The 14,018-nt window shown below is 44.8% G+C and overlaps 1 protein-coding gene across 1 annotated transcript; it reads left to right on the top strand.

The window, feature by feature from the left end:
- The first annotated feature begins 9,746 nt into the window (after positions 1 to 9,746).
- LOC123106071 (transcription factor RAX2-like) lies at positions 9,747 to 11,025 on the top strand. The gene is made up of 3 exons (XM_044528278.1): positions 9,747 to 9,882; positions 10,268 to 10,397; positions 10,485 to 11,025. Exons 1-3 carry the CDS (start codon positions 9,747 to 9,749, stop codon positions 11,023 to 11,025), a joined length of 807 nt encoding a protein of 268 aa, XP_044384213.1.
- Positions 11,026 to 14,018: the final 2,993 nt, after the last annotated feature.

Genomic DNA, 14,018 nt, shown 5'->3' with positions numbered 1-14,018 from the left:
TGTAGAAATAGGCACCGGTGCTTCAGAAAAATCCTGTTTATTTTTCTAAGCACCACCCGAAGCATCTAGCATTGTACAAGGCTTAAACATGCATCACCAAAATAGTATTAACAACTAGGAACACTAAACCAGAGTAGCAGAAAACTCTTAACACAAACGGCAGATCAACCACCGCTCAGCATAGGTTCAGACACACCATAGGACATCAGTTTTATACTCGAACAACAAAGAAACATAGATAACATAAGAGGACACGGCGGTCCTGGGGCAGCAGCAGCACTCTAGCAGCACATCACTTCTCTCCCTTCTTCAATGCATGTTGTAGGGCTCATTGACTTTGACAATCTCGAGAAAGCGTGCGTAGGCAGCATGTTTAGCCAGAGTACTGGCTTTATGCTTCTTACCATGTCCATTGCCAGTGCTGAAGGCATGCTGGATCATGCCATCTATGTCGCCACCGATCACCTTGCAACAGAAAGGGCACCCAATCTTGCCAAAGAAACGGTACTTGATCTTCCCAGCAATCAGATGCCTTAGGGTGTACCGGCTCTTGTTGTGCCTGCTGTCCATGCTGTAGTCCATGTCGTCATCATCCTCCTGTGAATTAGTGAATTAGTACACATAGAAGAACTCAGCTAATCTATTATGGTACATTGACTTTAATTACAATGTTTTGAAAGTACACATGTGTAACATGGCAACTATCTATTTGCTAGAAACAAGGCGTATGTGCACATACATAATTGAGCCAAAGAAATTGACATGCATAAATATGGACGGTGGAATAGTTGCATTTAGAGATTAGTGCACAAGTAGTACATAATTAACACATGAAAGACTTCATGAAGTGGCTTGGTTTAATGATATTTGATACTTGTTACAGGTGTAATTCTTATTGGAATCAGAAAAATGGCTTCATTATACTCCTCCATGTTTCACACAAGGGGGGTTTGTTCTATCTACTGGAATGAAGAAACCATTATTCTTTCTGACAGCGGCAATACTGCTTCTCCAACATTGTTAGACCCTGATAAGTTTCAAAAGGAAATTGGTAAAGGAGCTATGGGGTGTCTCACTGCTCATATTGATGAGAGATGTGGCTCTGATCATCTAGATAGCATATTGTGGAAAATTGGCTAGATGAAATGTTTTGATTTTTTGGTATCCAGTGGATATGTACTATCAGCCCATAATTATTAAGGGAGCGATCACTTCCTTTGCAAAATGGAAATCTGTATAGAATTTGCAAATGGATCATCTATAAACATGTGTGCAAACTAATCATCTATGAACATGTGTGCAAATTAATTCATCTACATAAACTAAAATGAATCAGGAACTGCAGCATTTTGTCACTGTCCTTGGGAATCCAATGGAGAATCCTGCCATATATCCATTGTTTAACCCACTTTTTTCATTAATGTATCCCTGCCATGAACATTTTCTTGTATTTGGGTTCATTACCCCACTTCTTTCATTAATGTATCCCTTGTGAAACTTATGCTCATCTAGTTAACAAGACAAACCCCAATGCCATGAAAAAAACCAGAGTATCTGCTGGAATCAGAATGTGAATTAGATTTAAAAATCCACATCCAACATGAAGATCTATGCTAGATCCCTACAATCCTACATACGTAGAACTAGCACGCCCAAGTGAAATTGATGCTCATCTAGTTAACAAGAAAAACCCCATTGTCATGAAAAACACAGAGCAAAAAACAGAGTACTACCTCAGATAGCTCGTCGATGGCATCCTCGTCGAAGTCGCTGCCCTTCCTGCAATCTACGCCGAACTCCTTTATGGCGTTCTCCTCAAAGAGCTCTTCGATTTCGTCATGCACCTTGCGCTTAAGCCTTCTCATCTCCTCCTCCTCCAGATCTTCCCCGACCTTGTGCTCGCCGACGGGTGCCTCGACAGCTGCGATGGCAGCGGGAGCAGGCACAACGGTCGCTGCACCGCCAGCTTCCGCCGCTACGGCGGACTCAGCCGCTCCACCTACGGCTGTAGCCACGGCAGCAGACTGCTCTACTCCGATGGTTGCCTCCGGCTCATCTGCCGCATCTTCACGTCCGCGCTTCATCGTCGGTCGAAGACAGGAGGAGGGAGGCGTAGGAAGGGAGGAGGGTGGTGAGGAAGGAGGAGAGGGTGGTGAGGTGGTGAGGAAGGAAGAGAGGGTGGGGAGAGGACGAGGGTTTTCTACCTGATTTGGGGAAGAAATGCACTGCTCCTGCCTCTTGGAGTTACCGAGAAGCCGCGAGTGCCGATTTGACTTGACACACCCACCCGGCCATCCCCATTCCACGTGGGGACGTGGCGGTCATGCACGCGGTCGTGCACCTCCTGCGGTTTGCCATCAATTGCTATCGGTCTCACAAGTGGGTCCCCTTGTCATCCACACAACCGAGCCACCACATGTACCACATTTTTGTTTCTTCCCGTCTCGACCACTCCACATCTTTCTTTCTCCCCTTCTCGACCAGGGCCGCCGCCGTCATCTCCCGACGACCCCTCTCTTCGCTGCCGGTGCGCGGCCGCCGCCAACTCCGGCAAGTACGTGAGATCTCCCCTCTTCTTCCCTTCCCCAACCGCGTCTCCCTACGGAGGCGGATCTGAGCCGATTGGTTTGGACTGAAACTTAGTTTTTGGATTGGATCTTGATTTGGTTTCTATGGTTTGAGACCAAATCAATCAATTAGTTTGAGCCGCCACTACCACCTACTACTGCCTCAAATCAAAGAGCCGTTGTTGCTGGCCGGAGCTTGTCGGCTCTCTCGAGCTTTGACGCCATGTCTGATCTAGATTCATGACGTGCCCTCGCATATGGCTTTGTCCACGGTTTGAACCTTTGGATTCAATCCAAAAGTTGAAAATGGTTTGGACTGGGTTGGATGACGAGCATGTATAGTTTGGTTTGGTCTAGATTCTAAATGAAAATATCTGGATTGGTTTGGTTTTGATGTGTGCCGTGGATTGGACTGGTTTTAGTTTGGATGCCGAACTATTCCCAGGTTTAGATGAGACGGGCATTGCCATTGTCATTGGCATTGCTTTATTACGTAGATGATAGAAAATAGATTGATTGTCCATCGCCAGTATAGGTTATCACTATGATTTATTATATGTATGATCTTTGTATTGTACTATGTACAATTCAACTTAGAGTTCAACATGTTCTATGTAGAATGGAGGAAGCACAATGTGGACGCTGCAACTCACGGTGCCGGACCAGCCTTTCTACTGCCACGCTGTTCGGCATGTACTTCCAGCCTTCTTTTGTTTTTGTAGCGGTAACAATTTATATGAACCTTCTGACAGTACATTCTTTTTGTTTTTTTGCTATTTCCACTAATGTATTGTGTCTGTTATTTGTTTTTATCTTACACAGATCGTACCATGCAATGTGAGATTGGCATTCAATGAGCTCTTCGCAGACACCGTGACCTTCGACGCTCTTGGGGGCCCATACACTATGCAGGTTGAGAAGGGGCGAAAGATAACCCAGACAGGAGGAGATGATTGGGATCGTTTCATCGCCCACATGCGTCTTAGTGGGGGTGAATTGATCAGCTTCTCCTTCAGAAGAGATAAGCCCAGGGTTTCTGTTATCTATCTAAATTTGATTCCGGATAGTGAGGATGAAGTTCATGAGGAGGAAGATGGTGCTGATTCAGATGATGACGATTCAGATGATGATGAGAACCCACTTGTTGAATACCTGTATGCCCAAGGACTCAGACTGGGCGACGAGGAAATCGGCAACCTCCGGGACATGCTTCCGCTACGTGAAGACTACCTAGGGAAGCCATTCGTGACCCGCCTCACAAGGACGAATGTTAAACGGCATATCATGGTATGTTACTTAGTGTGGTAATTACATGATATGCATGCTTAGTTAGTGTAGTAGTTCATATGATATGCATGTTGTAGTACTGTGATGAGAGGCCTAGTTTAGAATTCATTTAGTGAAGAATTTTATGACATGTGTGTAGTGTAGTAATATGCGATGATATGCTTAGTGTACGCAGTAATCTAATGATATGCCTAATTACTATAGTAATTTGATGCTTGGCGTATAGTGTAGTGATGTGATGATATATATGCTCAGTGTTGAATCCAATGATATATGTGTCTTGAGGTGTATTCTTTGTTGATAATTGCACGTGACATGATCATATATCATGTCAACTGTTTTCAGAAATTAACTAAGAGGTTACTTGATAGTTGTGGCATCGACCCGGATGAAGAAGGCATGGCTGCTGGACTACGCCTTACCAGAACGGGCTCCATCACCAGCTGTGCCTATGTAGTGGACACGGGCGGTCGCACTGTCTTGAGCAGGGCAGGGTGGAAGAAGTTCCTTCGTGCCAAGAATCTTCGGGTAGGACAAGCCATCCTACTCACTGTTGCGAACACCCGTCGCCATGACTTGAGGATGATGATCACCATCCACCTCATTTAGAACTGGGGTGGGCCATGTATCAATGTGAAATGAACTTGTTATGTTAGCTCTTGTTTGCGAGTACTTGTCGTGTATTACCGTACCTATATCTACTCATATCTAGCTACTATTGCTTGTGATGGATTGCAACTATTATTAACTGGTAACTAATGCTCTACTAGCTATGATTATTCCACTGTGTGATGTTTTATAGGCTGTAGTGTGACATGGTAACTATTATATATGATAGAGGCTTGTCTCTAAGACCTTGTACAATGCAAGGTGCTTAGGGATGTGCTTCCACTGTGTGATGTTTTGTACGTGTCAGGTTGTAGTATGAAATGCTAACTGTTCTATATGGTAGTGGCTGGTCTCTAATTGGACCGACATGTTGAACTAGTATCAATGGTAGAGGCATTTCGTTGTGCGCCACATCCAACAGTTCACATAATTAATTATCCAAAGATTAAGGTATGAAACCCTTGGTCATACATAGCAACATTTCGTTCCTAAAAATTAAGGTACTTCCACATTCAAACTAACTAATACTACAAATTCGAAGGAACTACTTAATACATTAACAGCACATAGGGAAGTAGCCCTGGTCCAACGGCTTGAGAAATGACGAACAAAAACTGAAAGAAGAAGGATTAGCCAGTAGCAGCACCATCAGCCTCCCAGCCTCACAACTTCAGCCAGCCTGGTGAACTCAAGGTTTTTTCCTGCAAAACACACATGTGATGTTGGAGGCAAGAAAATAAATATGCCAGGGGTCTTGTCATGGCATCTAATCGCACGGAATGCTAGTACAAATGATGGAGAACAAAACATCCAACATGAGCAAATTCATAGGAGTTCTAGATCCATGGATACCATCAAGAAAAAATGCTCAGTTTTAATTCAGACACAAGACTTGGTGAAAACATGCATATTCATATCAGCAACATTGATATGGCATCTTTGCAAGCTTGGGTCAGTGACTTGTCTTGTGTTTCATGGCATGACAATAATTTTAACAATAAATAGACATGAAATTGACCCAAACTCATGTACAAAGTTAGGCCATATGATGCATGGATTAATTCACACATAAATGACAAAATGCCAACTTTGTATAGAATTTGCAGTACTGAAATATTTCAGTGTGTACCGGTGTGTACTGAAACTGCAGTAGTGAAATAATTCAGTGTGCATCGGTGTGTACTGAAATTGTAGTAACGAAATATTTCAGTGCCTACCGATATGTACCGAAATATTTCAGTGTCTACCACTACAACATTACAAATTTTGCCTAGGGAAGTACCGAAATATTTCAGTGCCTACCGGTGTGTACCGAAATATTTCAGTGTCCACCACTACAACATTACAAATTTTCCCTAGGGCAGTTCCGAAATATTTCAGTGCCTACCGATGTGTACCGAAATATTTCAGTTTCTACCACTAGAACATTACTAATTTTTCCTAGGGTTCATATGATGCCTAGGGTTCACATACATCATAATCCATCCTTCAAATCCATGTACTCAAATGTTCATGCAATTCATTGAGATTAAAATGCCATCTAGCATTCCCTCTCTGAGCTATTACGATCAGTATCACCACGATGTAAGCACGAGCAGTAGGAAGATGAGGAGTGGGTAAGCTTACTCTAAACATAGCTACCGCCGCCGTTCAGACGAGGAGAGCGGCGAGGGAAGCGTGGAGAACGGCGGGGAAGCGAGGTCGCGACCACTGTCCTCCTCATCTTGCGCTTCGGAGTCTCCGGTGACTCGGTTGGAGGTTGCACAATCTGCAACGGCACCTCGTGCACGGTGGGTTCCTGATCCAGTGGATGCTCTACCCTGGATCTGAACGCCACCACCTCCGCCTGGTCCACTCGCTGGACGAATTGGCCTGCTCCATCGCCCAGAGGAGGATCTCGATCTTGTGAATCGGTTGTGCGGGCGGGGGGCAAAGCTTTGCCCTCTCCTTCTTCGTCAAATTATTGAGAGTGGCCATTGCCGCCCAACTCATCTGCCTTGTGTTGTCAAACCAAGAACGGATCTCCCTCAACCTGGCCAACTTGACCTGGTCGCCGCCGGCGATCTGCACGAAGTCGGTGTTCTCACCGCCGGCCATCAGCTCGATCTGCCGTGGAAGAGGGGGTGGGGGTGGGTGGGGGGGGTTGCCTGAGTGGAGCGAAGTTGCAACGGCAAGAAGGAGGAGATGACTGGGGTGGACTTGGAGGAGAGGGAGGAGATGGCCGCCGATGAGTAATTGTGGAATGTGTAGCACCATGGCGGCGGTTATGCATTCGATGAGAGGGGCGGCGTGTGCAAATTTTCCTAGGACTAAACTGCCCCTAGATTAAAACGCGTCCCCACCTTGTCACGAGTACCGGCCCCACTCGTTTTAATACTTTCGCGTACTTTCATCGGAGTACTACCCAGTACTTCGTATTTGTCTGCCGTTAGATCGACATCAACGAACGGTTCTAAAAAAGCCCAACCACTCTAAAACTTGTACATAATTTATTGCATTATTAACCAACTATAATCGGCTGACCTAGTCATGCCATGGATACCGACATGCATGAAAGGAGCCATATGTTAATTTGTCTCCCTTCTCTTAACTTACCAATTAAAAGGCCACGGCTTCGCTTTTCATGATTGTCTCTTGAACAATTTGGAATGAACATAACGCTAGTGTGCGAGAATGTCTCAACCATGCCGTCAACTATTTTCTCCAACATCAAAAGAGGGGTGACGTTGTGGAATATTGCGAGTGTGAAACCCCTAGGGGTTCTGATACCTGAAGAGTACTCCACCTGTTTTAAGACTTTGGCCTTTTCCTACAGTCTTCTTTCTTAAATAATCAAATCTAGCAAAGCTTTTGCCATTGTTTAAAAAACTTAACTTGCGCTAAGTGTAGCTGTTTTCTGTTCTTATTGTTTTGGGCAATAAATGCGAGTCTTTCTGATGGTCCTTAGCAGAGTTATTCTTACCATGGTACAAATGATATTTGATGAGCAGAATAAACAACACCACATCACATACATCAAATATATCATACTTGTGTAGAGCCATGCGCCTCATCTTTGGCTCATGAATAGTACAAGTCAAATACTCACCGTGGATGATATTTGACTCAATTTCACATTGACCAATCGACCAGGACTTCCGTTGATGTTCCTCTATTTTCACAAGTTTCTAGGAATGAGTTTTAGTAAAAATATCTTCAATTATAATTATGGGCTAACGTCAACTTTATTAAAAAGATATTGATTGCAGGTTGATATTAGGTAGAATATAATTACATATTATATTATAAAATATATTAATTGCATTGCACATTTACATTGGGAAATATATTGATTGCATGTTGATATTAAGTAAGACAGAATTACATGGTTAGCAGTAAGGTTTATATTAGGTACTACCTCCGTCTAAGTGAATAAGTCATTCGCGTAGTTCTAGGTCATCGATTTAAGGAATTAAATATGTGTTATATGTCATGAAAAGTATATCACTAGATTTCTATAATGATGTAGTTTCTAAATACATATTTTTTGTCACATATAATACATATTTAGATAGTTAAATCGTCAACCTAGAACTACGCGAATGACTTATTCACCGAGACGGAGGTAGTATGATATTAGTTACACGCTAAACACCGGAGTAACATAGACCATTGGATAGATGCATGAACTGGTGAGATGTGTTAAATCTCCGTGAATCGCTCTTTTTATATTCGTAATAGAGGTATAGATATGGATGTACTAATAAAACATCTATTTTTTTAGTTTAACACCCTCAACTCCGAGGCTAACATGATCCTTTGGCCTACAAATAAGAACCTATTTAGCTAGTCGGTATTTCTGTTTATGTTCATCACATTGTCAAAATAAGCAGGATCTATAATTTTAATCTAAACTTTTTGTACCCCTTGGGTATTTTGAAAAAGGATAACCTAAACATCGGTAGGATAGTGAGGACAATGTAAATGAGGACAAGACAACCTGTGTAAGATAGTAGATTGCCCATCCAACTGCTTAGCTTTTTCTCAAAGAGGACCTCAATACTCTTCCAGTCCTTATTCAGCAGCTTACGATGATGGATAAGGATACCAAGATACCGGAAAGGGACGAGCCAGGCCTGCAACAAAAAGGTTACTTATACCGGTCCTCAACCTCTTTGGCCTTGCCAAAGCAAAAGAGCTTGCTCTTATGAATTAATCTTGAGGTCAGAAAGTTGTTCGGATAAGCAACTTCATATGAATTGCTTTCTCCATGTCATGTACGATGAAAATGGTGCTATCACCCACATACTAAAGTATGGACACACCACCATCCATGAAAGTGTGGTATGGACTTAATATTATTGTTAGAATTAATCCGAGGCACGTAGTCGACCCACCGAGAAACAAGCAATCATAGCACAATGACGACATCGAGATTTGTTAACGAGGTTCGGCGAACTCGCCTACTCCCCAGGGCAATGACTACGACCCTCCTCCCCGAGATATCACAACACCGGCCACCTGGGCGCCGGCACAATCCGCCGGCTTGCCCTTGCGTGCCTGTTGCCATCTAGCCGTCATGGGTTACAACGTGGGGTGCCTCCTTATATATAAGAGGCCAAGAGTACAACGTGTCCGACTCCGACACTGCACGTATCCTACCCACACTACAACACCAAGTCCCAACTCATACAAAATATTCGACACAAACTCAACAATTATTAGAGTATTTTGGAAAAGAAGGATCATATATTTATTAAAGTTCGAGTATCAAACTCCAGTACTGAAGTACAAAAAGAACATGTGGCATGGACTTGCCTGTTAACTAGAGGGAAGGGAATGATGTTCATGTAGCTGATGACCTCATATTCTTTTAGATAATGCAAGAGGCCTTGCTGGCACCATACACACGTCAGTTCAATCTAGTTTTAAGCACAAATTGTCAAGTGTAAGCAAGCATGTGTTGTGCCTCCCGGGCATCGGCAAGAAATGTCGCTTCCTGAACTCTTTTTGTATAAACGTGATTGATTAATCGGTGGATGTGAATGAAAGCCTAGCTTGGGATGATTGTTAATTAGGTCTTGTGCATTCCAGGGTCATATATATATACCTATACAAAATATGCTTGGTCAACTTGCTCGGTGCAGCAGGGCCGTTGGTGCTCGATGGATCGATACATGTCTATATATATAACCCGTTGGCGTTCATTTCCCTGCCGGCCGTGAGAAGACACACCGAGACGACCTGAAACTCTCACCTCAGCCGGCCCGTGCATTGTGCCGGTGTGCCTCCTCCGGGGAGGGGATGGTGAGGTCGCCGTGCTGCGACAGGCGGAGCGTGAAGCGGGGGGCGTGGTCGCGGGAGGAGGACGCCATCCTCACCGGCTTCGTCCAGAGGTTCGCCAATGCCGGCAACTGGATGACGCTACCACACAAAGCAGGTGGTTAACTTGCTCTCCCCTAGCTAGTACTACTCCTACTAATTTGTGCGCGTGCATTGACGGTTTTGAATTTCAGTCTGAGAAATATTTCAGCCATTACCAAAAATCACACTGAAATTCGGTTATTTCGGTTTCCATTTCAGCCCAAGGACAAAAATTTCCACTTGAATTTAGTTAAGCATGTCCTGACATCATGAGAATGTTTGCTCACTGCCTAGATTGGCATGGATGATTTTTGTATGTGTGTGAAAGTGATTTGGATGTATTATAAAAGTTCACAGAAGTACAAAGCATCTCAAACTCAAACATAACAGAAATTACATCATCTTCCCTTTCTGATTAATCAAATTGTCTGTGTATGCCTGCATGGATGATGGATCATCAGGGCTTAACCGCTGCGGCAAGAGCTGCCGCCTGCGGTGGCTCAACTACCTCCGCCCGGCGCTCCGGCACGGTCAGTTCACCGACGAGGAGGACAGCCTCATATTGTCCCTCTACGCCGACATCGGAAGCAAGTATATATAGCTAGCTAGCTGCATGCGCTGCATGCATCTCTTTGTTCCTCGAAACATTAGTCTGGCAGCTAAAACTTATGTCACCAGGTGGTCCGTGATCGCCGCCAAGCTCCCCGGCCGAACGGACAACGACGTCAAGAACCACTGGAACACCAAGCTCAAGAAGAGGCACCTGCTGGCCATGGCGCCGTCACCAACTCCTCCTACCCCGGCCACCGACAGCCCTTCCGCCTCCGAGGCCGACGAATCCTCCCTCCCCCCTCCACCTCTCGACGAAGAAGCCCTCGCCACGGTTGACGACGGCGGAGAGCTCAAGCACAGATCGGAGGAGCTGTACGCCGAGCTCATGGGGCTCATCCAGCAGCAGCCCATGACCGGGGACGTGAGGTCTTCATCGTCGTCGTCGTTGTCATCGACACCGACGGCTGGTGCAAGTTCTGCCGGGGTCAGCAACGCTGCGTGGTCCGTAGACGACGAAGAATTCTTGCCGGAGTCTAGCGGGAGCAGCATGGTCGTTGACCTTCACGATCCTTGCGCTGCTCACGCATTCGGTGCGACGTCTTTCCAAGACTTGCTGGCCTCATCTTATGACGAGATCATAGGGACGGAAGGGTTGCTCTACTACTAGGAACGAATTGGGGTTCTAGGTTCTGAACTAGCGCGTGATAAAACCACTGAACCGTTGTATATAAGGACAGTATATTTGTTATTTCTAAGTCATCATATACAAGAGGAGTATATAACAAAAAAAACTACCACAATTCTGCAACCGTCCTCCAAAACTATCATTTTACAATTTTAGCTTAAAAATTACCAAGATTCTCCTTTTTTTTGCTAAAAACTACCACTTCAAGTTAATGACCGATGTAAGCTCAAACTAAGGGTGATTATGACATATGGCGCGCTCATTAGGGCTGACATGACACGAAGTCAACCCATTAAGTTGCATCATTATGTTGACCGTTATGACAATTTGGGCCCACATGTCATTCCTAGAAAAAAAAGCACCAACGTTGTCTCTCCTCGGCGTGATGCACCTTGGGCCTCACGCCGGTGCATCATGCCGCCGCCTCGTGACTGGCCGGCAAGCCACCTCCCTCCTGACACACCATGCGAGCTACCTCTCCATGCCGCGGCCGACCACCACGCCAGGAAGGGCCGATTGACGCATCTACTACTCCCTCCGTCCTATAATATAAGAACGTTTTTTTACACTATGTTAGTATCAAAAATACTCTTATATTATGAGACGGAGGGAGTACATTTTAAATGAACATTACTGCGTTTTATATCTAAATCATATAAAGAGGTCGATGGTTGTGGAAAATAGTTTTCCGTTGCATGCAGCATGAATGCTTCTATTATCTGCAAGCGAGGGTTTACTTGACTCGTATTCCCTCCATTTACTTATACAAGGCCATAATGAAAAATACACTTTACATCTATACAAGGCCATCAACTGTAATCGAGATAAAAGTTAATGATATTATCTTGAACTAGCAGCATATTGAATACTGCATGCATGCAATTATAATGACACTTCAATCAGCTTTCTATCCCTTCCTTGAATTCATGCGACGTATTAATGATCCCAGTAAACAAAAAGAAAAGCTGATTTACGAAGCAAGGCATTAAATTTTATCTTGACACCTGTAATATGAGTTTGTGGCCTTGTATATAAAAATGGTGGGAGTAGTTAGGGTCAATAATTTTAAAATGTGAACTGATCCCCTTTCAAATATGAATTCAACTGCATGCTTATATTTTAGCATACTCCCTCTGTTCCTTTTTGTAGTGCGCATTAGCTTTGTGCTAGAATTCCGAATTGTAGTGCGTGCATGCAGCTCCAGGCTGGTATTGGCGAATTAGCTCTCGGCTGCACCATGCGAGAAACAGCTGCCCGGCGCACATGGGTGTCAGCCAGACCCTGCATGCAGGGCTAGTTTGGTATAAACCGCATCTCCACGTCATACATTGGTCTTGGTGCTAGAAATCATACGCACTATAAAATGGAATGGAGGGAGCATAAATCATATTTAGTTGATCAAAGTTTAACTCAAAATACAAGGGGTCCAGTAAATCCGGAAAAGATTAGCCGATTGATGTGAACTGATCATAACTTCGATAGTTAGGTTTCTTGTGGTGGAACCAGTCCGCCAGGGTTTGAGTTCTAAATTTGGCACTGATGCTCGTATTTCTTAGATTTATTTCATCTTTCCGGCAATGTTCATTCAGTCGACTACAAAACGCTTGTGATGACTCTGTCCATCTCAACATGTTGTGCTGGCTCAGTGTCTCATATGTGCTCCTAGAGGTCGGGTGTATGTCGTCCATAAAGAAAAATGTATGTAAACGTTTGCGATTGTATTGTGCTAAAGCAAATCAGCCATTGGATTAGCCAGCAGCGTTCCACTAGAAAAGGGGGGAAATTAGCTGCAGCAAAGGACCGGCATCGTGCTGCTGAACATGATTCGGGATTCGTCACTCAATCAGCTGACAGTAGGAGCGCTTGTGCATGAATGAATATGATCGATGATCTTGTCAGCTTTTTCTTGCGTGGTTTCTTTCAGCTCGTCGTCAGAGATGGACCGAACAGGCACGTGAAAGTGTTTGATGCGTGGCGTGAGGAACATCTCAGCCAGCCAAATGAGAAGAGGCAGAGCATGCATGCAGCTGGCCGCACTTGCACATGGAGCTGGCGGTGGCGGCACAAAGAGGAAGAATCCCAACAAGAGTAGTAGACGGGTATGAGCGTCCGTGGGACGGCGGAGCAGGCATTTGAACCCACCACTGCTCATGTGGAGCAGCGGCCGGCGGAGAAAGTAGACGACAGAGGGCGGCGTGGATTGAGCAGCCCTCATGGAGCTGTGCGCAGGCCGGGAGAGGCCAGCTTCAACAGACGAGCGACGACGAAGCAGATCTAGAACTGCACCATGCCCACCGGCGATCTTCTAGTGCAATGCCGAGGGCCAGCTCCTTGTCGACATCGATGCCATCGTCGGCCGGCTGCCGGATCTTGACATGCTCGCCAGAGACTAGATTGGATCGAATTGGAGAAGGGGAGGAGAAAAGACGGAGCTTGAACGGAGCAAAGAGAGCATGGGGTTTCTCGATTGGGGTGTTTTGTGGGGACGGATTAGGGTCGACGATGGGTCAGGCTGACGTGACAGACCTACTCGGGCCACTTTATATCCGCCTTATATTTGGGCCTGATATGAAGGACGACGGACAGTTCGAACATTTAAGACAAGTTTAAGGTGCGTGAACGGGTCGATCGTTTTGACCGGTGAGCGCGCTCGCGCATTCGAGACGTCCAGCTATAGATGGTGTAAAGCACTCGGTGTTGTACTCGTATGATTCTGTGTTTAACATAGTATGTTTTACTTTCTTTTGACAGTTCAAAATCTCCTTTATTCTTTTTTTTTTTGCAATGAAAATCTCCTTTATTCAATCACGAGAATAGTACGTAGAATCATTTCCAAGCCTGGAGACAGTAGCCTCAGAGGCATCTTCTAACCAAACATTGGAGGATTAAAGCTAGTTCATGTGCTACTTAAGTAAATTCTCTATGGCTAGCAGATAATTTGTTTTACTTGGTTGCTAAGAGCACCTGCAGCCGGG

This window comes from Triticum aestivum, chromosome 5A (genome assembly GCF_018294505.1).
Source record: "Triticum aestivum cultivar Chinese Spring chromosome 5A, IWGSC CS RefSeq v2.1, whole genome shotgun sequence".
Classification (NCBI taxonomy): domain Eukaryota; kingdom Viridiplantae; phylum Streptophyta; class Magnoliopsida; order Poales; family Poaceae; genus Triticum; species Triticum aestivum.
Note: the sequence above shows the minus strand (reverse complement) of the source record. Positions and strands in the feature narration are given on the sequence as shown.

Excerpts from the sequence above, each read along its gene's own strand:
- LOC123106071 (XM_044528278.1), top strand. The coding sequence starts at position 9,747 with ATGGTGAGGTCGCCGTGCTGCGACAGGCGGAGCGTGAAGCGGGGGGCG. Across the intron at positions 9,883-10,267 it reads GACGCTACCACACAAAGCAG|GGCTTAACCGCTGCGGCAAG; the intron begins GTGGTTAACTTG and ends ATGGATCATCAG. Across the intron at positions 10,398-10,484 it reads TACGCCGACATCGGAAGCAA|GTGGTCCGTGATCGCCGCCA; the intron begins GTATATATAGCT and ends TTATGTCACCAG.